The sequence below is a fragment of the Neoarius graeffei genome, chromosome 11, assembly GCF_027579695.1.
Source record: "Neoarius graeffei isolate fNeoGra1 chromosome 11, fNeoGra1.pri, whole genome shotgun sequence".
NCBI classification, from domain to species: domain Eukaryota; kingdom Metazoa; phylum Chordata; class Actinopteri; order Siluriformes; family Ariidae; genus Neoarius; species Neoarius graeffei.
The window spans coordinates 42,648,702-42,676,285 of NC_083579.1; the positions used below are offsets into that span (position 1 = coordinate 42,648,702).

Consider the following 27,584-nt stretch of genomic DNA (forward strand, 5'->3'; position numbering starts at 1 on the left):
ACTTCTAAGCAACTGAAGGCCTCTCTCACATTGGCTAATGTTCATGTTCATGAGTCCACCATCAGGAGAACACTGAACAACAATGGTGTGCATGGCAGGGTTGCAAGGAGAAAGCTACTGCTCTCCAAAAAGAACATTGCTGCTCATCTGCAGTTTGCTAAAGATCATGTGGACAAGCCAGAAGGCTATTGGAAAAATGTTTTGTGGACGGATGAGACCAAAATAGAACTTTTTGGTTTAAATGAGAAGCGTTATATTTGGAGGAAGGAAAACACTACATTCCAGCATAAGAACCTTATCCCATCTGTGAAACATGGTGGTGGTAGTATCCTGGTTTGGGTCCATTTTGCTGTATTTGGACCAGGACTGCTTGCCATCATCGATGGAACAATTAATTCTGAATTATACCAGCAAATTCTAAAGGAAAATGTCAGGACATCTGTCCATGAACTGAATCTCAACAGAAGGTGGGTCATGCAGCAAGACAACGACCCTGAGCACAAAAATCATTATACCAAAGAATGGGTAAAGAAGAATAAAGTTAATGTTTTGGAATGGCCAAGTCAAAGTCCTGACCTTAATCCAATGGAAATGTTGTGGAAGGACTTGAAGTGAGCAGTTCATGTGCGGAAACCCACCAACATCCCAGAGTTGAAGCTGTTCTGTACGGAGGAATGGGCTAAAATTCCTCCAAGCCGGTGTGCAGGACTGATCAACAGTTACCGGAAATGTTTAGTTGCAGTTATTGCTGCACAAGGGGGTCACACCAGATACTGAAAGCAAAGGTTCACATACTTTTGCCACTCACAGATATGTAATATTGGATCATTTTCTTCAATAAATAAATGACCAAGTATAATATGTTTGTCTCATTTGTTTAACTGGGTTCTCTTTATCTACTTTTAGGACTTGTGTGAAAATCTGATGATGTTTTAGGTCATATTTATGCAGAAATATAGAAAATTCTAAAGGGTTCACAAACTTTCAAGCACCACTGTAATTCTGCAGGTGACATGATGGTGTAGTGGTTAGTACTGTTGCCTCACAGCAAGAAGAAGGTTCAGGGTTCGAGCCCCGTGGCCGGCGAGGGCCTTTCTGTGCGGATTTTGCATGTTCTCCCTATGTCTGTGTGGGTTTCCTCCGGGTGCTCCGGTTTCCCCTACAGTCCAAAGACATGCAGGTTAGGCTAATTGGTGACTCTAAATTGACCGTAGGTGTGAATGTGAGTGTGAATGGTTGTCTGTCAGAATGTGTCAAAATGTGTCAGCCCTGCGATGACCTGGCGACTTGTCCAGGGTGTACCCCGCCTCTTGCCCATAGTCAGCTGGGATAGGCTCCAGCTTTCCCGCGACCCTGTCCAGGATAAGTGGCTACGGATAATGGATGGATGGATGGAAGTTATTCTGCAGTAAACAGTTAAAAAACCTTGCATCACGTTTTGATATAATCCTTTTATAAATTGGTTGTCTAATGTTTACCTGGCTGACATTTTGTCTGTTGACGCAAAGATCAGGAGAGTGCCAGTGAAAAAGAAAAAAAAAGAACCAGCACATTTAATCACCTTTTAATTATCATCACCATTAAAGCAGTAGCGCACACGTAAGTTTGGGAATTTGGGGATTTGTCACATGTACATGAGAGCACAGTGAAATTCTTTCTCTGCATGCCCGGATTTTCTTACCAATATATTTGTTCCTGTGGACTGCTCCTGGGCTTTAAAGTGCATATTCTGGACCAATTTCGTGGGTTTTTTTATTTGAAAGTATGTCCCTTTACACACTCCTCCAGAAGGGTGATTTTGCACAAGGCCATCTGTCTGCAGCAGAAAAAATAAAATAACTAGAAAAGCACTCGGAGAGCGCAGACCTCCGCCAAGAATCCTTTAAAAAAATCTGGGATCCAGAAGGTGATCCGGATCACCGCCAAAATTTAATGGATTGTTACTTGTGCCCAGTCACACCTCTGGAAAAAAATTTCAGAGCAATCCGTTTATTACTTTTTCCATAATGTTGCTAACAGACAAACCAACCAACAAACAAACAAACCAACGCTACCGAAAACATAACCTCCTTGGCGGAGGTAACAAAACGCGTCCGGAAAAATCCCATGGGAGTCTGGAGCCAGATTCGTGACGTTACCTGCGGAAGTGCCAGCAGGCTGCGCGAGCTTTGCACGGTTTCAGTGCACAGCCTGTGTAGACCAAGCGCTCCCATTTCTCTCTCATTGTCCAGTCTTTTGGAAAATGATGAGTACTAATCCCATCAAGATTGGTGTTGCTACACCCTCCTACGATACATCTGTTAACTATTTTAATAATTACACGATAACGTTGAAGAAATTTGCAGAAAACCACCAGGTCGTTTCCTCATAAACAAACCAGCGCTGACGTAGGATTCAGAGGGAGGTGTCCCGCACGCGACGTCACGAAAATCAAATGTTTGCCGGGAAATGGGCAATTCCATGTAAATGTCAACCTCACCATGCAAAAATAAAGCAACATGTAATACATCAAAACCACTCCCAGAGATATCACCTAGGCCTGTATTTTACAGATGTGAAGAAGTTGAACCAATTTGTCACAAGAATTGTTCCCTTCGCCTTAATATATCAGTCTTTCTTTCTTATAATGTAAAACCCAAGCTAAAATCAACTTTGATCATGTACAATTCTATATTATTGCCACAAGCCACAGAAATGTATGCTAAAATCCACAAAACAGCAAAACAATAGCCATCCTAAATATTATTTAAGAACTTTGATAGTTTTAGCTGATATTTAGAGAGTTTTTCAAAGGGTTATGGTGGTTAAATTGCTGATTTTCTAAACATATGCCATGTCCATTTCAGACGCGTCACATCCATAACGGAATTTCGTCACATCCATAACGCTGACTTTTCCTTCCGAAACTCTGCATGAAATACAAAATATTTTAAACAAAGATTTTTTAATATTCACCTTGGACCCCTCTATCAAATGGATATCTCCATTTCGACATTAGGTTTACAATTTCACAGAGTTTGATAAAAATGTACAGTCACCAAAGAAAAGTGATACTTTTTCTGTCACATCCATAACGCATCCTTTATTGGCATTTTCTGGCATGCCCTAGATGTACTATGGGAATTGTTCTTGTTCTATCACTTCTTCAGTATGGTACAGCCTTAACATATGCAACACCTGTTTAAATACTGGGAGACAATAAAACATGCACTGGGTCATTTGTTGCCATTTTGAGTTCAAGTGTCACGTCCATAACGCTGGAATTGCTCAAATCCAAATGGCAAGTTTTTTCAGAGGCGGACCAATTCGCCTCAAATGGCTTGATTTCAACTGAATTTTTCTGGTATTGCGCAAGGTAAAAAAAATAGTGCACAAAATGCAAAATGTGACAGATATTTGACCAAAGTTTAATATAAAATAGGAGAATTACATTGATCTTGCTCCTGAATTTACCCATGATATGCACTTTACAAACATGCTGCATGTGCTTGTCCTGTAGTGTTGTTTATATCTCCACTGCATTTATTTCTGGTCTCCTGAGGAAATTGCTATTTTATCTAGTGGAAAAACGGCAGGATGGATAGTCACAGCTGGTTGCTATTCATTTGCCTCTGTATAAATGCAGGTATAACAGTGACTGTTATGATTTGACATCACAGACAAATGGAAAAGCTGTGTTTCCCCGTCCAAAGACTTTTCTTGTTTGCAGAAAGCCTTGGAGATTTCCTCCGTTGTTTGGCAGTAATAGTAAGGAGCACTTTTTGCACCTGTGTGGGTGAGACCGTGCATGCAGCGAGGAGTATTCTGGTGTTATATCGGAGTCTTGATGCCGTTTAATTATTTTCTAAACTGTCAAAGCATCACCATAACTGCCAGAGAAGTAGCTCTGAGCTTGCTGGTGGAGGATATGACAAAAAAGGGTTTAATGCAGTGAGATGGTTTAATGCTTGCAGCTCTGTATTATCCTTGTGTATAGGCCTTAGGAACACATAGGTATAGGATGAGAAATGGTATACAGGAACACTGTCGTATAATCTTGCCCTGCAGTTTGTGGCTGAAGCAAGAACCTTAAATAGCTGTTGGGGTGAAATTAATGTGTGTGTGTGTGTGTGTGTTTGCACACTCAACCAGACACACAGTAACACTCACGTCATCATTATGATGAGTCACTAGAATAAACAATTTCCCCAAATCACTCCCACCATACCCTGAGTCATTTGAACATTTTGGTGCAGCTAGAGCTACACAACTTCATTCATCAGCAAAACCCATCCAGTTACGCTGCATCTTTTCAGAGGAATCGCTTGACAGTAACATTCCAGAGTTAATTGCCATTGAACCCAGTTTTACCGTGCATTGAAAGCAAGGCCATTATTAAAAAATGTTCTGTTTCCGGTCCACCGGCCGGGTGAGTGCCGTTTGTGCGGTTGAATTTTTTTTTTTTAACGCCGGTTTTTCGACATTTTTTTCGGGTTCGTAAATCTAAACTCGAACTTGACATTTACGCATTCCCAGGGCTTTCCACTAAGGCTCATACTAGCTAGCCATGACAAATAAGTAGCCAGCCGGGGGGAGTAAACACAAAATAAACTCCTGTGCATGCAGTTCCCAGGATTAAATATATTTTCCACAGACCATTTATTTATTCACTTTACTCAAATACAAAGTAAAATGGCAGTAAATCTTCTTTCTTTTCTTGCGTATTGCATCATGAGGCGTTCCTGGCTTGTAAATCTCTTATTTTCAGTGCATGACACATTCACGCAGCTGAGCATGCTATGAATTAACAACGACAACGGTCTGCAGTGGCGGCTACACAAACACTCAGCGAACATTTCTCCATTTGTGTATGAAAATACACTCCAACCACTCAGTTTGGTTTCATTTACAACCAACGGTGTCTTTTGATGCCAGCACGTAATTGAACGAGAGAAGACTGGTTTACCGGAGACAAAATAAGCGTTATCTCTGCTTCTGTTCCCTCCGACACACTACTGCCTCCGCCGAGTGCGCGTGCACTCTGAACTGAATCAGCTCTGCGCATGCGCCGTGCGGCACAAAAAAAATGTCAGCCACCATGAAGGACGGAGATCCGGAGTTTTCAAACATTTGCCTAAGTGTGAAATCGCAAAATGGTATTCTAGCGAACAACAAAATAGTAAAGATTCAGAAAAACAAATCATTCAGTGATCATTTTAACGGTGTATTTTCATCCGAACTAGGCCTAACGGTCGATTTAGAACTACAAAAAGTCCGTGTGTCGGACATTTTAAGTACCTTTGTAAAAGTTTTGCAAATGTTGCAGTCAGCATTTAAAATGCTAACTTAAAGTTTTTGTAAAAGTTTCAGTTGATTAAACTGTCATTGTATTAAATGTGTCTGCTTTTGTAATAAAAAAGTACTGAAAGAAAAAGCAAACATAGCATTGCGATTTCTTATCCATCCATATATATTAAAAAAAAAAAAATCCCTCCCTCCTGACTGAACATTTTTTTGCTCACCCGGTGGACAGGAAACGGATTTTTTTTTAAGGATGGCCCAATGCTGAGCTTTTGGTGCAATCCATATGGACTCCATCATGAGTTAATCTCTCTGACTGATTCCCTTGATGGTTTTCTTGCTTGTTGTCTGTGATGTTAAGGTCAACTGTCAAGCAACAGTTGAGTACAGGGATCCCACTACGGTGCTTGGTAAGACCAAATTACCGGTATAACATCCATGCTCGAGGTGGGCGGCACAGTGGTGAGTGCTGTCGCCTCACAGCAAGAAGGTTCTGGGTTCGAGGGAGGGCCTTTCTGTGTGGAGTTCGCGTGCTCTCCCCCATGGGTTTCCTCTGGGTGCGCTGGTCTCCCCCAAAGACATGCAACTAGCTACTCTAAATTACCCATAGGTTTGAATATCTGAGCTGTGGTCAGACATGAGTAGTATGGTGGCTGCCAGCGGCATCCTTGTACGCCTTCGACTTGGCCACGTTGAGCTGTGTCCTTTGAAATTCAGCTGCAAGAAAGGATGATTAGCCACTCCAAAGTAACTCAATCACACGGGTCATGAGTTTCCTCAGAAAATCCAGAGGCCACAGTTCCCCTAGGTAGTAAGTTGAGTTAAACACTTGAACCAGATGATCTGTTTCACATTCTAGATCACAGAATTCTTGCTGCTAAGAACTTTTCAGTGAAAATCAGCAAAATATACTTGAAGGACTATTTGCAATACTACACCAGCCATCAGAGACTGGTCCAGAGGCAATAGGATATATTGGGTACAGAACAAAGTATTTTGGTAGAAAGAAGACAGTCTGGGAGATTCATTTTAGATGCTGATTTGTCTCAGTTGGTGGGAGAATGCCTTCAACAAAACGGTGAATCATAGCAAGTGTAAGCTGTGAGGTTACTTACTCTAGTCAGATAACATCCTAGCTATTAAACATCCTGCTTCAATTCAACACCAAGATAAAATCAGAATCTAACAAGGGCAACAGCATAGAACATATAAATACACACTTTCACATGGACACACAGTGTCGCTATCAAATTTATACAGTGATGCTGGCGATATTGGAATGATGATGAAGATGATTTTGAAATGTGCTGCTTGTTACGGTATGTACATACTTTATATGTCGTCTTGTGACCATGACCACACATCCATCCATTATCCATAACCGCTTATCCTGTGCAGGGTTGCAGACAAGCTGGAACCTATCCCAGCTGACTATGGGCAAGAGGCGGGGTACACCCTGGACAAGTTGCCAAATAGAGACAAACAACCATTCACGGTCAACTTGGAGCCACCAGTTAGCCTAACCTGAATGTCTTTGGACTGTGGGGGAAACCGGAGCACCCGGAGGAAACCCACACAGAGACGGGGAGAACATGCAAACTCCACACAGAAAGGCCCTTGCCAGCCACTGGGCTCGAACCCAGGACCTTCTTGCTGTAAGGTGACAGTGCTAACCACTACACCACTGTGCCGCCCCCTGACTAAACTCACTGAATCAAATTTCTCCTCAGCTGGGTGAAATACATATTTCAGATTCCATGATAATTATTAAAATTACTTTTCATCAAAATATTGATAACAGATTGATAATTCATAATAATTATAGGGCATTGATTGATTATCTCATCTCATCATCTCTAGCCGCTTCATCCTGTTCTACAGGGTCGCAGGCAAGCTGGAGCCTATCCCAGCTGACTACGGGCGAAAGGCGGGGTACACCCTGGACAAGTCGCCAGGTCATCACAGGGCTGACACATAGACACAGACAACCATTCACACTCACGGCCAATTTAGAGTCACCAGTTAACCTAACCTGCATGTCTTTGGACTGTGGGGGAAACCCACGCGGACACGGGGAGAACGTGCAAACTCCACACAGAAAGGCCCTCGTCGGCCATGGGGCTCGAACCCAGGACCTTCTTGCTATGAGGTGACAGTGCTAACCACTACACCACCGTGCCGCCCCTGATTGATTATTATATAGAAAAATCTCTTTGAGCTGACACAGTAATGAGCAGTTAGAAATGGCTCATCCTGTTCTCTGCTGGTTTATTTATTTATGACTCTGTCATAATCAGGTCAATAGTGAACGGAGAAACATTAGTTAGAGACCTGAGCTAAGTGCTCTGTTGGCTGTTACAGTGCTAAATCTTGTAACACTTTTGTTTTTGTAAAAAAAAAAAAAGCCATGGATTGCAAAAAGGTTTTTCGGGAACAAACAGAAATTTGAGACTGCAGGAATAGAAGAGTTTTATAGTGTTATTGGCCATAATTTTCATCTCTTTTGTGTTATACTTTTAAAGCTTTAGACTCAAAGAACCCAATCTAACTACTGAGATGGACTGCCACATCTGTAAAATACACATTTCCAAAATGCTGCACTCTGGTTTCTGCAGAGCAGCTCCTGATTAAAATTGTGCAGTTGGCCGATTGTACTGCACCACGCTCCTTCCTCTGTGTAGCCGTATCAGCACATTCTGCTTGCCTCACACAGACAATACAGTATTTCTACTTATTTTCACTTTTACCATGAAAGACTCTCGTCACTGAACAAGACACCTAGTCTATTGTGTGCAGTGAGGAAACAGATTAACGAATCTTGTCATTTTAACAACCTTGGGATGCTGAGCTGCTCATCAGAAGGTTGAGGGTTTGAGCCCCAAACCTTTGGACCCTTGTGCAAGGCCCTTAATCCTACCTACTCAACCCTATCCACATCGACCCCACATACAGGTGGGAAAAAGATGGAAAAAAACAACCAACCATCATCTTCACAATCTTGTTAGGTACTTAAAAACATTGTGTATTATCACACAGACCACAGGCTGTACGGGTCGGCAGCAACTGCTCCAGCATTATCACGTTGAACACGGGGCCCCCTAAGGATGTGTGCTGAACCTCCTCCTCTTCACTCTGCTGACCCACGACTGCACACCAACATCCAGCTCAAATCTCTTCATTAAGTTTGCGGATGACACGACTGTAGTGGGTCTCATCAACAATGGCGATGAGACAATCTACAGGAGTGAGGTGAGCCGCTTGGCCATGTGGTGCAAGGACAACAATCTCCGCCTGAACGTGGAGAAGACGAAGGAGATTGTTGTGGACTTCAGGAGAGCGCACACCCAGCATGCTCCACTATCTATCGACGGTGCTGCAGTGGAGAGGGTGAGCAGCACCAAGTTTCTGGGTGTGCACATCTCTGAAGACCTGTCCTGGAACAACAACACCGCATCACTGGCCAAAAAAGCCCAACAGCGTCTGTACTTCCTCCGCAAACTGAGGAGAGCAAGAGTCCCGGCCCCCATCACGCACACATTCTACAGAGGCACCATTGAGAACATCCTGACCAGCTGCATCACCATGTGGTACGGCGCCTGCACCGTGTCCTGCTGCAAGACTCTGTAGCGCATCGTGAGAGCAGCTGAGAGGATCATTGGTGTCTCTCTCCCTTCTCTAATGGATATTTATAACTCCCGCCTCACCCGCAAAGCCATCAGGATTGCAGGTGACCCCACCCACCCATCTCACAGCCTCTTCAGCCTGCTGCCGTCAGGGAGGAGACTGCGGAGTCTCCGGGCCAAAACCAACAGGCTCAAGGACAGTTTCTTTCACCAGGCAGTCAGGAGGCTCAACTCCCTCCCTGTTCTGCCCCTTCTCCCCCCTCTGCCCCCTGCCACAGATTCTGCTCGCACACCCCCCTGCCCCCACTTCAGCATCTGACATGCCACCCTCACAGTTCCCACCCCCCCAACACACACACACACACACACACACACACATATATATATATATACAGTTGAAACCGTATATTTACATACACTTTAGGAAAAGACACAATCTTTTTTTTTTTCTCATAGTCAGACTGTGGCAGTGGGGGCGGAGTCGGGGAAGTTAAGTGGCAGAATCACTACACCTGTTGTTAATTGATGTGTTTGTGTGTCTTCCCAGTGACCGCGCCCTTCTTAAGGAGAGAGAGTGAGAGCAGAGGAACTCTCTCCACAACCAGACGGCTGATGTGTGTGCGTGTGTCTGAGTGTGTGTTTGCATCTGAAAAGTGCAAATAAAAGAGAGTTTTGTTAAACAGTTCTGTCCTGCCGTCCTTCTGTGCTCCACCCACCTACATGGACTGTTACAGTGGTGCCGAAACCCGGGACCCGAGCACAGAAGACAACAGCCCCATGGAGTCCTCCACCTTTGCCGACCTGATCCACGCCCTCGCCACGGCCCAACAGAGCCAGCACCAGGCGCTACTCGCCCTCCAAAAGGAGCAAGAACAATGGTTCGAGGCCCTGGTGCTGGCGCAATAGGAAGATCATCGGGCGTTCCGGCACCTCCTCGCGTCGGCGGGGTCCACCAACTCCACCGCCGCGGGCCCTTCCCCCCTCACCCTCATGAAGATGGGCCCGCAGGATGACCCCGAGGCATTCTTCACGCTCTTTGAGCAGGTAGCAGAGACCTCGGGGTGGCCGGTGGAACAGCGCGCGGCGCGCCTCCTCCCCCTGCTAACGGGAGAGGCGCAGCTGGCCACGCTACAGCTCCCCGCCGACCGCCGGCTGGCCTACGCGGACCTGCGCCGGGCCGTCCTCCAGCGGGTGGGACGCACCCTGGAGCAACAACATCAGCGTTTCCGCGCTCTGCGCTTGTAGGAAGTCGGCCGGCCGTTCGCGTTTGGCCAGCAACTCCGGGACGCCTGCTGGCAGTGGTTGAGGGCCGACAGCTGCGACGCCGAGGGACTCATCGACCAGGTGGTACTGGAACAGTTCGTCGCGCGTCTACCAGCGGGAACCGCAGAGTGGGTCCAGTGCCACCGCCCGGCGTCGCTGGATCAGGCAATCGAGCTGGCGGAGGATCATCTGGCGGCTGTCCTGATGGCAGGACAGCAGACGACCTCTTCTCTTTTCTCCTCTCTCTCTCTCTCCCCTCCTCCTGTGTCTTCTCCTCGCCCCATTCCCCCACCGCGGAGACGGGGGCCGGCGCCACCTCAGCCGGCCTGCCGCACCAGCGGTGCCCTTCCGTGTCTCCCTTCTGTGTCTGTCTCTCCCCCCCCCTCAGGTGAGTGAGCCCCAGAGCACTAGTGCAGAGAGGAAGCCCGGGCCGGTTTGCTGGCGCTGCGGGGAACCGGGCCACCTCCAACAGCAGTGCTCGATAATGGAGGTGGGCGCGGTGGTTCGGATCCCCAACGCGCCAGGAGCCGCCCTCGATCGGGCCGGAGCGTATCGCATACCGGTGAGTATCCAAGGGGATACATATCAGGCGTTGGTGGATTCTGGCTGTAATCAGACCTCAATCCACCAAAACCTGGTGCAAGACGAGGCATTGGGGGGAGCACAATTGGTGAAGGTGTTGTGTGTGTGCACGGGGATGTTCACCGCTACCCTTTAGTGTCGGTCCACATTATTTTCAGAGGGGAAAAATTTATAGTGAAGGCGGCGGTTAATCCTCGCCTTACCCACTCTTTAATTTTGGGGACTGATTGGCCGGGATTTTGGGGTTTAATGACACACTTAGTCAAGAGTGGGTCCTGCCATTTGACAGGGGGAGGTCCTGGTGTCGCTTTGGCGGGAGCAGCTGTCACAGAGCCGTCTACGTCATCTCCGCGCCAGAGTGAGGAGCCGCCGGCTCCTCCTCTCTCTATTGGGGAATCCCTCGTGGATTTCCCATTAGAGCAATCGCGAGACGAGACTCTGTGGCATGCTTTTGACCAAGTGAGAGTAATTGATGGTCAAACGCTCCAGCCGAACGCCACCCCGTCCTTCCCCTACTTCGTGATTATGAAGGATAGATTATACCGAGTGACGCAGGACACTCAAACGAAAGAGCGAGTCACGCAGCTTTTAATTCCGAAGAGCCGCCGGGAATTGGTATTCCAGGCGGCTCACTTTAATCCCATGGCTGGACACTTAGGGCAGGATAAAACACTAGCCCGAATAATGGCCCGATTCTATTGGCCGGGGATTCACGGCGATGTCCGTAGGTGGTGTACGGCATGCCGCGAATGCCAGTTAGTAAATCCAGCGGCCATTCCAAAAGCGCCTTTGCGCCCTCTACCATTAATCGAGACCCCGTTCGAAAGAATTGGGATGGATCTCGTCGGGCCATTAGATCGGTCAACACGAGGGTACTGCTTTATATTAGTTCTGGTGGACTATGCAACGCGATACCTGGAAGCAGTGCCTCTTCGCAATATCTCAGCACGCAGTATTGCGGAGGCGCTCTTCCGCGTCATCTCCCGAGTTGGAATCCCGAAAGAGATTCTGACTGATCAAGGCACCTCGTTTATGTCACAAACACTGAATGAACTGTATGGGTTATTAGGTATTAAGCCGATCTGCACCAGCGTTTATCACCCACAAACGGACGGCTTAGTGGAACGGTTTAATCGCACCCTTAAAAACATAATTAAGAAATTTGTAAGTGAGGACACGCGTAACTGGGATAAATGGCTCGAACCCTTGCTCTTTGCAGTGCGAGAGGTCCCCCAAGCCTCCACGGGGTTCTCCCCGTTTGAATTATTATATGGGCGCAAGCCGCGCGGCATTTTAGACGTGCTGCGAGAAAATTGGGAGGAGGGACCTTCACCAAGCAAAAATGAAATTCAATACGTTATTGACCTGCGCGCAAAACTCCACACACTCACACAACTAACCCAGGAGAATTTGCGGCAGGCCCAAGAACGGCAAACCCGCCTGTACGACAAGGGTACGCGCCTTAGAGAGTTTGCACCGGGAGAGAAAGTACTCGTACTGTTGCCCACATCGAGCTCTAAATTAGTCGCCAAGTGGCAAGGACCCTTTGAGGTCACACGGCGAGTCGGGGACGTCGACTATGAGGTGAAGCGAACGGACAGGGGTGGGGCGCTACAGATTTACCACCTCAACCTACTCAAACTCTGGAACGAGGAGGTCCCCGTGGCGTTGGTGTTGGTGGTTCCGGAGAAGGCGGAGCTGGGGCCGGAGGTTCAAAAAGGAACATTAGCATCACGTCCCTCCCCGGTCCCCTGTGGAGACCACCTCTCCCCGACCCAACTCGTGGAGGTTGCCCAGTTGCAGACCGAGTTTTCGGATGTGTTCTCACCCCTGCCCGGCCGCACTAACCTCATAGAGCACCACATTGAGACGCCCCCGGGGGTGGTAGTGCGTAGCCGCCCTTACAGGTTACCCGAACACAAGAAAAAGGTAGTTCAGGAAGAACTTGAGGCCATGCTCAAAATGGGCATCGTCAAGGAGTCTCACAGTGACTGGAGCAGCCCGGTGGTCTTGGTACCCAAGGCCGACGGGTCGGTCCAGTTCTGTGTAGACTATAGAAAAGTCAACGCGGTGTCTAAATTCGATGCGTACCCAATGCCTCGTATTGATGAGTTGCTCGATCGGCTAGGCACGGCTCGTTTTTACTCGACACTGGATTTAACAAAGGGTTATTGGCAGATCCCCTTGACTCCATTATCCCGTGAAAAAACAGCCTTTTCCACACCGTTCGGCTTACACCAATTCGTCACACTTCCTTTTGGGCTGTTTGGGGCGCCTGCTACGTTTCAGCGGCTGATGGACAGGGTCCTCCGCCCCCACGCCACCTATGCGGCTGCATACTTAGATGATATCATTATTTATAGTAATGACTGGCCACGGCACCTACAACACCTGAGGGCCGTCCTTAGGTCGCTGAGGCGGGCGGGTCTCACGGCCAACCCGAAGAAGTGTGCGATTGGGCGGGTGGAAGTACGGTATCTGGGCTTCCACTTGGGCAACGGGCAGGTGCGTCCCCAAATTAACAAGACTGCAGCGATTGCGGCCTGCCCGAGGCCCAAGACCAAAAAGGGGGTGAGACAGTTCCTGGGGCTGGCTGGCTATTATCGTAGGTTTATACCTAATTATTCGGACGTCACCAGCCTGCTGACTGATCTGACTAAAAAGGGGGCACCAGATCCGGTCCAGTGGACGGAGCAATGCCAGCGGGCTTTTTCTAAGGTTAAGGCTGCACTATGTGGGGGGCCACTTTTACACTCCCCTGACTTTTCTCTCCCCTTTATGTTGCAGACGGATGCGTCGGACAGAGGGCTGGGGGCTGTTTTGTCCCAGCAGGTGGAGGGGGAGGATCGCCCCGTCTTGTACATTAGCCGCAAGCTGTCAGTGCATGAGGGGCGCTACAGTACCATCGAGAAAGAGTGCCTGGCGATCAAGTGGGCGGTCCTCGCCCTCCGGTACTACCTGCTGGGACGCCCTTTCACCCTCTGTTCGGACCACACGCCCCTCCAGTGGCTCCACCGCATGAAGGATGCCAATGCGCGGATCACCCGTTGGTATCTGGCACTCCAACCCTTTAACTTCAAGGTGATCCACAGGCCAGGGGCGCAGATGGTCGTGGCGGACATCCTCTCCCGTCGGGGGGGGCTGTGGGCCGGACGGCTGCCCGGCCTGAGTCGGACGGTGGGGGTATGTGGCAGCGGGGGCGTGGTCTAGCATCGGTCTGTGACAGGAGGGCGGAGTCGGGGAAGTTAAGTGGCAGAATCACTACACCTGTTGTTAATTGATGTGTTTGTGTGTCTTCCCAGTGACCACGCTCTTCTTAAGGAGAGAGAGTGAGAGCAGAGGAACTCTCTCCACAACCAGACGGCTGATGTGTGTGCGTGTGTCTGAGTGTGTGTTTGCATCTGAAAAGTGCAAATAAAAGAGAGTTTTGTTAAACAGTTCTGTCCTGCCGTCCTTCTGTGCTCCACCCACCTACATGGACTGTTACACAGACATGAAATCAGACATTCACTTTAACTTTTTCATGTCTGTCTGAATATTTAAAATTATTTCAATGTACTTAATGCCAAATTAATCAGAGAAGGAGTTTTTTATTCAATATTTTAATTGCTTTTATCAAATCAGAAGTTTACATACACTGCAGTTTGTGTGCCTTTAAACAATGTAGGAACGCCCAGATGATGATGTCATGTCTTTGGAAGCTTCTGATAGGTTAATTGGCAACATTTGAATTAATTGGAGACAGACCTGAGACACACACCTGTGATTGTATTTTAAGGAACACCTCAAACACAGTGGTTCCTTGTACACAACATGGGTAAATCTAAAGAAATTGATCAAGATCTCAGACTAAGAATGGTTAACTTGCACAAGTCTGGCTCATCTTTGGGGGAAATTTCGAGAAGCCTGAAGGTGCCACGGTCTTCAGTTCAAACCATTATACGAAAGTATAAACAATGTGGGAATGTCGAGCCATCATACCGCACAGGAAGGAGACGGATTCTGGTCAGTGCTGTGCGTAAGAACCCAAGAATGAATGCAAAGGACCTCGTGAAGATGATGGCTGAAGCTGGTAAGAGTGTGTCACTGTCCACGGTGAAACGAGTTCTGCACCAACATGGGCTGAAAGGCCACTCTGCCAGGAGAAAGCCATTACTCCAACACAAACATAAACAGGCCAGATTACAGTTTGCAGATGAACACAGGGGAAAGGATCTCAATTTTTGGAGACATGTCTTGTGGTCGGATGAAACTAAAATTGAGCTGTTTGGCCATAATCAACAACGATATGTTTGGAGAAAAAAAGGAGACGCTTACAATCCTAACAACACCATACCAACAGTGAAACATGGTGGAGGCAGCATCATGTTGTGGGGTTGTTTTGCTGCAGGAGGTACTGGTGCACTTCACAAAATCAATGGAGTAATGAAGAAGGAACAGTATGTGGAGATACTGAACCAACACCTGAAAGCATCTGCCAGGAAGTTAAAGCTTGGCCGCAAATGGGTCTTCCAAATGGACAATGACCCGAAGCACACCGCCAAACTGGTCAAAAAATGGCTTGATGACAACAAAGTCAATGTTTTGGAGTGGCCATCACAAAGCCCTGACCTCAAACCTATTGAGCATTTGTGGGCAGAGCTGAAACGACATGTGCATGCAAAGCAGGCAAAAAATATGGCCCAGATATACCAGTTCTGTCAAGAGGAATGGGCCAAAATTCCTGTCAAGTATTGTGCAAAGCTTGTTGAAGGTTATCCAAAACGTTTGACCCAAGTCAGACAGTTTAAGGGCAATTGTACCAAGTACTGATGAAGTGTATGTAAACTTCTGATTTGATAAAAGCAATTAAAATATTGAATAAAAAACTCCTTCTCTGATTAATTTGGCATTAAGTACATTGAAATAATTTTAAATATTCAGACAGACATGAAAAAGTTAAAGTGAATGTCTGATTTCATGTCTGACTATGAGGAAAAAAAAAGATTGTGTCTTTTCCTAAAGTGTATGTAAATATACGGTTTCAGCTGTGTGTGTATATATATATATATATATATATATATATATATATATATATATATACTCTCAACGTTCATTAACACACTGAACTCAGGGACTGCACATTTCACTTTACCTCGCTCATTTGCACTATTCCGCACTACCTCATCTTAATAGCTATTAGTTTGTTTATTCTGCTTATCTCGTGTTTACCTGCTATACCTCAAGTGCCCTTGAATGTTTATTTTCAATATGTATGTATGTATGTATGTACGTACGTGTGTGTATATATATATATATATATATATATATATATATATATATATATATATATATATATATATGTATGCATGTATGAGTGTTTAGTCTATGTCCAGTTCTTATCTAGAGTGTTTATACTGTTTGTATTGTTTATTTCAATTATTCTATTTTTTATTTATTGCGTTGCCTGTTTGCACCGTGGGTCAGAGAGGACTGTAATTTCATCTGTGCTGTATGTCAAGCATGTATAGCATATTTGACAATAAAGTTGACTTGACTTGACTTGATAATCTTAAAGAAAATATCTCGCAAATAAACAAATTAGGCTAAAAGTCGGTCTTTATGTATATCCTTTATAAAAAAAAAAAAAAAAAGCTGCATGTTGAATTTGTTCCGAACGATATAACTACTGAAGTGATGAAAATAGACAGGACTATTTTTTTTGTCAGGGAGGTCGCCATACTTTGTCTTGCAAAAGTATTCATCCCCCTTGGTGTTTGTCTTGTTTTGTCACATTACAAGCTGGAATTAAGACAGATTTTTTGGGGGTTGGTGCCATTTGATTTACACAACATGCCTACCACTTTAAAGGTGCAAATTGTTGTTTTATTGTGACACAAACAATAATTAAGATGAAAAAAAAAAACAGAAATCTGGAGTGTGCATAGGTCACATGACCCCCAAAAGTCAATAATTTGTAGAGCCACCTTTGCTACAATTCCAGCTGCAAGTCTCTTGGGGTATGTCTCTATTAGCTTAGCACATCTAGCCACTGGGACTTTTGCCCATTCCTCAAGGCAAAACTGCTCCAACTCCTTCAAGTTAGATGGGTTGCGTTGGTGTCCAGCAATCTTCAAGTTATGCCACAGATTCTCAATTGGATTGAGGTCTGGACTTTGATTAGGCCATTCCAAGACATTTAAATGTTTCCCTTTAAAACACTCCAGTATAGCTTTAGCAGCATGTTTAGGATCATTGTCCTGCTGGAACGTGAACCTTCGTCCCAGTCTCAAACCTCTGGCTGACTCAAACAGGTTTTCCTCCCGAATTGCCCTGTATTTAGTGCCATCCATCTTTCCTTCAGTCCTGACCAGCTTTCCTGTCCCTGCAGATGAAAAACATCCCCACAGCATGATGCTGCCACTACCATGCTTCACTGTAGGAATGTTCTCAGGGTGTTGGGTTTGTACCACACATGACATTTCCCATGATGGCCAAAAAGATCAATTTTATTTTAATTTGACCAGAGAATCTTCTTCCATGTGTTTGGGGAGTCTGCCACATGCTGTTGGGCAAACTCCAAATGTGATTTTTTAAGCAATGGCTTTTTTCTGGCCACTCTTCCATAAAGCCCCACTCTGTGGAGTGTTCGGCTTAAAGTGGTCCTATGGACAGATACTCCCATCTTCGCTGTGGATCTTTGCAGCTCCTTCAGTGTTATCGTTGGTGTCTTTGTTGCATCTCTGATTAATGCCCTCCTTGCGTGGTCTGTGAGTTTTGGTGGGCGGCCTTCTCTTGTCAGGTTTGTAGTGGTGCCATATTCTCTCCATTTTGCTATAATGGATTTAATGGTGCTCCATGAGATATTCAAAGTTTGGGATTTTTTTTTATAACCCAACCCTGATCTATGCTTCTCCACAACTTTGTCTCTGACCTGTTTGGAGGCTCCTTGGTTTTCATGTTGTTTGCTTCGTACTGTTGCAGAGTCAGGGTCCTTCCAGAACAGGTTGATTTATACAGACACCATGTGACAGATCATGTGACACTTTGCACACAGGTGGCTCTTAATCAACTAATTATGTGACTTATGAAGTGAATTGGTTGGACCGGCTCTTATTTAGGGGTTTCATACGAAAGGGGGTGAATACTTATGCACACTCCAGATTTCTCTTTTTTCATCTTAATTATTGTTTGTGTCACAATAAAACAATTTTCACCTTTAAAGTACTAGGCATGTTGTGTAAATTAAATAGTGCTAACCCCTCAAAATCCATTTGAATTCCAGCTTGTAATGCGACAAAACAAGACAAACACGAAGGGGAATGAATACTTTTGCAAGACACCGTAACTCCATGGTGCGTGATGTCATTTTCCGTGAACACAGCAGAGGTGTACAAGTGCATGCTATACTAGTGTCAGCGCGGCGAAGTATTCTGTCAGGGATGGCTGGAGACGGATGTCATTGCAGAAGATCTTTATTATAAAGGCAAGTGCAAACAGTCCAATTCGGTAGGCATATATCATGAATGGTAAAACAGCCAAAAGGTCACGTGAGGTACAAACAGAATATCACAGATAAAAGCAGGGTCAAAAACAAGGAACAGGAAACAGGAATCAAAAACCAGGGAATCAGTCAGGAAACGAGGCTCGGTAATGTGTCACAACATCGCAATACTTCGCAAACTAAGTCTGCATTCTGAGTCCTTATTTAGGTATAGTATCATATTATGGTCTAGCGTGACTTCTCGGTCAATTTGTTTGCATTTCTCAACAAAAATGATTACAATACCAGTGTTTTCCCCAGAAAAAATTTAAAGCCCTAAATTCTGGCATGATAATACACAGACAATTGAGCTCCAATGGCGTGAAAGCGAGTGCTGAAGGCGCAAAGTGAAACTAGGGGGGTCTGGGGGCATGCACCCCCGGAAAATTTTTTGAAAATAGATGCTCTTAGATGCATTTTCAGGGTCTCAGAGGTTTTAGATACATGATTATAGGATAGATTTTACCAGTGTTTCAGTGATTTCTGACTTAAATAGTATTAATGTATACACATTTGAAATTTCACCTTAAAGTTCAACATGCAAGTTAAACTGTTTTGTTATAGATTACTGAGGTATATGACAGATTGGAAATCTACAGGGATCCCTTAATTATCTATGATCAAGTAGTGTTGGAACAAAAATGTGCATGAAACTATGAACAGCGGTTTGCTCCATCTTATGCAATCTAATGAAGAGAATCGATCATCATGACCTCCTGTTGATCACAAAGGGATCTGAACCTACGAACTGCCAACTTAAAATAAGTCGCTGTATTACTTTAACTGTAATGATTTAGAATGTTTCTGATGCAATTACCGTAATATATGTATAACTAAGATACACTGAAAAGAAAAGTAAGGCAACTGCATATTATAAAGTTTAAATTTTGGCACTTTATTAAATGGACTAGATTAAGATTAAAACATATTTAAAGGAAAAGAAAACTTAATTCATACATTTAAGTTTGCAGAAAGATTATGTACTTATAAACATTCATGACGAGAATTTGTTAATAAGTGTCAAATGTAGCATAATTTCGAATAATAATAATGATAAGCGTATTTGGCAATGTGATGTCACTACGAGCCTTTAGCAAAAGAATAACCCGGAGCCTTCTTTTGTTAAATGGATCCCAGTGACATCACACTGCCAAAATTGCTTATGATTATTATTTGAAATTATGCTATATTTGACACATTTGGACAACTTCACTTCGTGAGAGTGTTTATAAGTACATAATCTTTCTGCAAACCCAAACTAATGAATTAAGTTTTCTCCTCCTTTAAAGTAGATTAATTCTCCTTGGCTTTTGCTTGGCTCAATGTTGGACAACCCTCTCATAGTCCATCTCGCTGTCATCCATGCTGACGTGGATCAAATTGTCCAGCGAGTCTTCTCCTAGCTTATTAAAGTCAGTCGGCTTTGTCTGCCTGGTGGGGGACGACATCAGCAGCCAATGAGATCGCTTATAATGAATCGGAAAATTCCAGGATGTCTGATGTTTTCTTTCGATATTTTTATTGGACGGTTTGAACATGTGATCTTGACATAGCCAACAGATTACAGTTTGTTTACATCATACCACACGGACACATTACTTTGACAGAATCAACACAAATATTGGAAAAAAAGACCGCTTGTTTGACACAAATATCATCTCATCTCATTATCTCAAGCCGCTCTATCCTGTTCTACAGGGTCGCAGGCAAGCTGGAGCCTATCCCAGCTGACTACGGGCGAAAGGCGGGGTACACCCTGGACAAGTTGCCAGGTCATCACAGGGCTGACACATAGACACAGACAACCATTCACACTCACATTCACACCTACGGTCAATTTAGAGTCACCAGTTAACCTAACCTGCATGTCTTTGGACTGTGGGGGAAACCGGAGCACCCGGAGGAAACCCACATGGACACGAGGAGAACATGCAAACTCCACACAGAAAGGCCCTCACCGGCCACGGGGCTCGAACCCGGACCTTCTTGCTGTGAGGCGACAGCGCTAACCACTATGCCACCGTGCCACCCCACACAAATATCAATCAGTATGTAAATGGATCTGTTATTTGCTCTCCTATGTATCTAGTTACCTGTGGGTAGGAAATGTAACGTATTGGTATAAATCTAAGCGTATCGGATTTTAACTAAAACGACTAAGCGTATCGGCAGGCAGAGCAAGTGTATCAGGCCCGATACGCTAAAACGCTTTGGGGAAAACCATGAATACAGTATTAGAAAATGAATCAGAATAAAGTAGTGGCTAATTTATTGCCTGTTTATTTAAAAAAAAAAATTACCTGCTTAGCTTCCATCCGTTTGATGTGTGGCACGGTATGCTATCATGCTGCCGATGTTTTATGGTGAAACAAAGTCGGGATCGCGTCTTGCTTCAGTTGTCGTTTCTGCTTCATGTCTCACTTCTTCCCAGTGATTTTTTTTCATTCAAGTCCTCCACAAAACAATCTTCTGTAAAATGCTCACTGCGCAATTTGCTGCTTTTTCCAGGAGTAAAGTTTTCTCGCTTTACTTGATGGAGCCACTCGGCCAAACGTCTTGGATCCAGGATGGAATAAAGAAGACGTGCAGAATCCTACATCACGCAGTGCCACCCTTGTTTTCGTTTCCTAATACATCCATGTTTCTGGCTAATCCATTATAGCCACGCCCGGGGAAATGGCCCAACGGACTGATGTTACAACTTTAATATGTTTTTTTAAGCTTAAGTCGGCTTAATTTTTTTTCATCTAGAACATCTTGTATTAATGTATAATGATGACATTTCATAGCCCCATAATTTCAAAATTTCCTGGTTAATCGCTTTAAAGAAACAACAAAATCATTGTTCAGAAGGATAGCAGCTAACTCCACCACTCCATCTTTGCAATGAATATCTTTACTTGTCTATACAGAAAAGCTGATTCAGAAATATTCTGCTATTTCCATACTTGGTGGAAAATTTTTTGGGGATTGTCTCAGCAAACATTGTGGCATGTACATTAATTGGTTTGCTACCCTTTAACAATAACAACAACAACAACATTTTATGCTTGTTCCTTTGCCTAAAGGGATTAGAGTTGTCGGAGTTGACATATTGTTTCAGCCGTACATTTGTGTCCATTCTCCCAACAGGATGATGAGGTGGTGTTGCAGTGTGTGGCCTGCATTCAGAAGGAGAATCGCAAGTTCTGTCTGTCTGCTGAGGGACTTGGTAATCGGCTATGCTACTTGGAACTCACCTCGGAGGCTAAGGTAAGCAAGGAGAAGCTAATTTGACATATGCGTTGTCTGGGGAAGTGCAGAACAGTAACAAGACACTCGCAAAAGGATATCTGGTGTTGCAAACTGAATATATGGCAAGACTTCGCCCTAGAGGTGTGCACTGGGACCCAACAAAAAAGTTGTTGGAGTGTGCGCTTTTTATGGTCATGCTGGCAGGAGTGAGCAGTTGGTTCTGAACCTTGTGAGATAGTGTGGTGATTGTGTGTATGTGTGTGTGTGTGGTGAGACACATTCACTGCATTTGTTACAATCGTGGCTTTATTCATTGATTCACTTATCTTCAGTAACTACTGTATCCTGATCATTTTTTTAAAATAGCCTACAGTAGTGTGCAAAAGTTTTAGACACATATTAAAAAATGCTGTAGACCAAAAATGCCTTAAAAATAATTAAATGTTTCAACATCTCATCTCATTATCTCTAGCCACTTTATCCTGTTCTACAGGGTCGCAGGCAAGCTGGAGCCTATCCCAGCTGACTACGGGCGAAAGGCGGGGTACACCCTGGACAAATCACCAGGTCATCACAGGGCTGACACATAGACACAGACAACCATTCACATTCACACCTACGGTCAATTTAGAGTCACCAGTTAACCTAACCTGCATGTCTTTGGACTGTGGGGGAAACCGGAGCACCCGGAGGAAACCCACGCGGACACGGGGAGAACATGCAAACTCCACACAGAAAGGCCCTCGCCGGACACGGGGCTCGAACCCGGACCTTCTTGCTGTGGGGCAACAGCGCTAACCACTACACCACCGTGCCGCCTGTTTCAACGTTTTAAAAAAAAAATGAAACAGTAAGCCATAATAAATGAAACAAAGTCAATATTTGGTGTGAGACGACCCTGTGCTTTAAAGAAAAAAATAGTAGTCTCCGATATAATGAGTGCAGTTTGATAAGGAAATGAGCTGTAGGTTTTACTGAGCATCTTACAGAACCAGCCACAGTTCTTCTGGACACTTTGACTGCCACACTCGCTTCTTCATTTTGCACCAAAACCCAGTAGCCTTCATTACTGTCAGAGACCAAACAGCGAGGCAAGAGGACACAGGAGTTTTCGGTTCAAAAGGCAGGGTTTTATTTACCCAGAAATGTTTAAAAAAAGTTTACAGAGACCAAAATGAATAATAACTAGGCCTATAAAATATAGTGGCTTGGCCAAACCAAATAACACAGAAGGGGTCGACAAAAATAAACAAACTGACTACAAACAGATACAAAGCAAAACTAACTAAAGCCAAAATCCCCCTCGGGCACATGGTGAGACGTGGTACGGCCTGATGAGCAGGCACCAAGATTTAGGTCTCCTCAACCCTCAGCTGTACCTTTTGCCCAACCATGAAGGGACAGAGTCATCTACGGTATATCCCCTGCCCTATATACCAACTCTAGACCAAGTTTCAAGATATTACTTGTTGCATTTCTCAAGTTCTGCTGCAGGAAACCAACCCTACCTCTTTACACTGACCTCAGCAGCCAATGGCATAAGCCCAGCGGACCTTTGGTCCAGGTGAGCTAAAAATAAAATTTCTCACATTTCTTAGTATCAGAAGGCACATATACATTACTTAATCAACACATATACCAACTTTCAAGACCATACCACTCATCGTTTTCAAGTTATGCTCCAGAAACAAGACCTACCCCTAAAACTAACCTGAGAGACCAAGTCTGAAATTGTTTCCGCACTGCAAAAAATTGAAAACTGAATTTGAGGAGAAAATTACTTAATACTAGTGAAATTATCTTGCTGCATGGACAGATATGTTTACTTGATGAGAGATCTTAGAATAATTTGGTTGCAATCTAGAACTAGGTTTAATAATCTCAGAATTGGTGTCTTCTAATACGAAATGCTAGATCGTTTCAACTATTTATGATGTTTTCACTTGCTAAGATATCATTTTTTTGCAGTGCATGGAAACATGAAAAATTTAAATTTCTTAGTTTGAAAAGGCACATCTACATCACCTTGTTCACATGTAGACCAAGTTTCAAATCTGTATCATGAATAGTTTTGGATATATGCTCCGGAAACCAACACTGCTCTTAGAAACTAAGTCAAAATCTATTTTTTATGTAAAAATTTGAAAAATACTTTTTTTTCCTCAAATATCCACAATAGCAAAAGGCACCAGTTCACATGTTGCTTGATGTGTATGCAAAGTTTCATGAAGATATCTTCAGTAGTTTTAAAAATATGGCCCGGAAACGAAACCGTGACCGGACAGACAGACAGCCAGACGGACGGAACCCGTTTCTATATCCCCTGCCAAACTTTGTTTGGGCGGGGGATAACAAAGAAACACATGATTAGTGACAAACAAACAAACAAACAGCTTTTAAAACCCTAGCGTGTTAAAGTGTGTGCAGTCCATATACGGTAAAGCAATGCAAGGTTAAAGCAAATAAACTGTAAATCAAACAAACTGTGTTGTGTCAGTTACAGTGGTGCTTGAAAGTCTGTGAACCCTTTAGAATTTTCTATATTTCTGCATAAATATGACCTAAAACATAATCAGATTTTCACACAAGTCCTAAAAGTAGATAAAGAGAACCCAGTTAAACAAATGAGACAAAAATATTATACTTGCTCATTTATTTATTGAGGAAAATGATCCAATATTATATATCTGTGAGTGACAAAAGTATGTGAACCTCTAGGATTAGCAGTTAATTTGAAGGTGAAATTAGAGTCAGGTGTTTTCAATCAATGGGATGACAATCAGGTGTGAGTGGGCACCCTGTTTTATTTAAAGAACAGGGATCTATCAAAGTCTGATCTTCATAACACATGTTTATGGAAGTGTATCATGGCACGAACAAAGGAGATTTCTGAGGACCTTAGAAAAAGTGTTGTTGACGCTCATCAGGCTGGAAAAGATTACAAAACCATCTCTAAAGAGTTTGGACTCCACCAATCCACAGTCAGACAGATTGTGTACAAATGGAGGAAATTCAAGACCATTGTTACCCTCCCCAGGAGTGGTCAACCAACAAAGATCACTCCAAGAGCAAGGCGTGTAATAGTCGGCGAAGTCACAAAGGACCCCAGGGTAACTTCTAAGCAACTGAAGGCCTCTCTCACATTGGCTAATGTTAATGTTTATGAGTCCACCTTCAGGAGAACACTGAACAACAATGGTGTGCATGGCAGGGTTGGAAGGAGAAAGCCACTGCTCTCCAAAAAGAACATTGCTGCTCGTCTGCAGGTTGCTAAAGATCACGTGGGCAAGCCAGAAGGCTATTGGAAAAATGTTTTGTGGACGGATGAGACCAAAATAGAACTTTTTGGTTTAAATGAGAAGCGTTATGTTTGGAGAAAGGAAAACACGGCATTCTAGCATAAGAACCTTCTCCCATCTCTGAAACATGGTGGCAGTAGTATCATGATTTGGGCCTGTTTTACTGCATCTGGGCCTGGACGGCTTGCCATCATTGATGGAACAATGAATTCTGAATTATACCAGCGAATTCTAAAGGAAAATGTCAGGACATCTGTCCATGAATTGAATCTCAAGAGAAGGTGGGTCATGCAGCAAGACAACGACCCTAAGCACACAAGTCGTTCTATCAAAGAATGGTTAAAGAAGAATAAAGTTAATGTTTTGGAATGACCAAGTCAAAGTCCTGACCTTAATCCAATTGAAATGTTGTGGAAGGACCTGAAGCGAGCAGTTCATGTGAGGAAACCCACCAACATCCCAGAGTTGAAGCTGTTCTGTACGGAGGAATGGGCTAACATTCCTCCAAGCCGGTGTGCAGGACTGATCAACAGTTACCGGAAACGTTTAGTTGCAGTTATTGCTGCACAAGGGGGTCACACCAGATACTGAAAGCAAAGGTTCACATACTTTTGTCACTCACAGATATGCAACATTGGATCATTTTCCTCAATAAATAAATGACCAAGTATAATATTTTTGTCTCATTTGTTTAACTGGGTTCTCTTTATCTACTTTTAGGACTTGTGTGAAAATCTGATGATGTTTTAGGTCATATTTATGCAGAAATATAGACAATTCTGAAGGGTTCACAAACTTTCAAGCACCACTGTATTTCAGTATGATCATCTAGATGAGTGTAAATGATAGACTGTGCAGCAAACTAATAAGGTGCAAAGGTAGAACGTGGGATGATGTTACCCTGCGTGGCTGTGGCCATCACAATTATGTTTTCTTTTTATACCCCCCGCAAAGAAAGTTTGGGGGGTATATAGGAATCACTCTGTCTGTCTGTCCATCCACCTGTCCATCCGTGTGTCTTGTAAGCGCAACCCCTCCTAAACGGTTTGATGGATTTTGATGAAACTTTACACAGTTGCAGTATACCACCTGAAGATGTGCATGAAGAAAAATAATCCCGAACCAATGTCTTAAAGACACTTATTTTCTTACATATGTCATTATCTGGTGATGTGGCTGGTGTTCCACTCCATGAAATTGTACCAAATGAATTTGGACCCAATATATTATTGAGATGAATGACTAACAGGAATTTGAATCATGGTGTTGCAGAAGTATCTTTTTTTTAAGTTCACACACAGTTCCAGTTGACAAATTTTTGTTGCGAGCGGGGGCTATTCTATAGTGAGTTTACTCACAGTTCTAGTTTAATCTGAAAAGTGGTCTCTTATGTAATATGCTGCTCAGATACTAACTTTTTTTCTGTAACATTTAATATTGTGCTGGAAAACGAACGTTTGGAACTCTAAAATGTTTTTGTACTTGACTTAAAATAGACTTCTATATCAAAGTTTGTATGAAAAAAATAGGGGGCCTAAAACTTTTGCACAGTGCTGTATGTGTTTCCATTTTGGAAAATACATTAAACTAATAGAATCATTAGAAAATATCAGGAGTTGGTTCAGATGGTTCTAATGGAACACCTCAGGGAGATTGCAGTCCATAATGCATATGAGTGGAATCGAACCCAGCGCCTCTGGTCTTTGTATCTCCAACTAGTAAATGCAGCTCCTTCAGTGTCAAGAATTCACTATTATGGAAACTGTGTATGCAGGTGCTCTATGTCCTGGTTAGAGTCTGTAAGAGTCAGTTAAAGCCAACTGATACATTGCAAGTTCAATTTGTTGATTATTCAGTGCGTTTACATGCACATCCAAATCGAGCTACTGTCGGTAATCGAGCTAAGGGTCCCAGGAGGGGTGCCAGAGAAATCCAATCCTACATGCACACAAGAAAATCGAGCTATTGTGTGAGGTACATTGTGCACCCGAGCCACAGGTGGCGCTACACGCCCCATCGTGTTGGTACACTTCCGGTTGTCGTCATGAAGAAGAGCTATTCAAGAGTATAAACAAAGTTATCAGTGCACTCCAGAAGTGCACGTTTCTGCTCGCCATTTTTTCTTCTTCGTTCGTTCGTTCTCCTTGTTCCTCCTGACCTCTTCTGCTGCTCGCTACTACTACTGTTAGAGTCTGTTAAAGCCAACTGATACATTGCAAGTTCAATTTGTTGATTATTATCTTCTAAGGCACATCCAGTCTCCATTTTGGAGCATATCTGTTTGCAGCATATGTCTGTATCACCCATACTAGAAAGGCATGTGTTCCATCTCCCATATGTGCTCACTATTCCTGAATCATTTGCACAGCCAGCATTAGAGTTTGTACAGGATTCCACAGGGGCCTCTAGAATACTATGTGCTCTGGGCGTATTCAGCTCATGGATGGAAATGAGCCCACTTCCTTTGGCAGTGGTGGCATTGAATTAATAAAAACCTCCAAAGCTATTGGATAGTCCTTTGACTATTTGACTATCAGGGTTTTCATGAACAATAACTTTTGGCAAGTTATAATGTCAAAATATGTGATTAAATTTTTTTCACCAGGGCGGTTGTCCGGAGGGATGCATCAGTTAATGCTCTAAATATCCTTTTCACTATCCAATATGATGAGCACACAGTCTTCATATGGAATAGTGCATCTGTTTTGACATTCTTAGACCAATAAGAAATTGCAAAATTCAAGTGGAAGAAGGCCCACCTGCCAGTCTTGGCAGTCTTAT

The 27,584-nt window shown here is 44.0% G+C and overlaps 1 protein-coding gene across 1 annotated transcript in view; it reads left to right on the forward strand.

Annotated features, from left to right (window-relative positions):
* LOC132893656 (ryanodine receptor 3) overlaps positions 1-27,584 on the forward strand; it is a 476,331-nt gene that overhangs the window by 24,532 nt on the left and 424,215 nt on the right. The window contains exon 3 of the mRNA XM_060932802.1: positions 21,403-21,522. Within this exon, the coding sequence (XP_060788785.1) occupies positions 21,403-21,522 (120 nt within the window). The remainder of the gene's footprint in view (positions 1-21,402; positions 21,523-27,584) is intronic.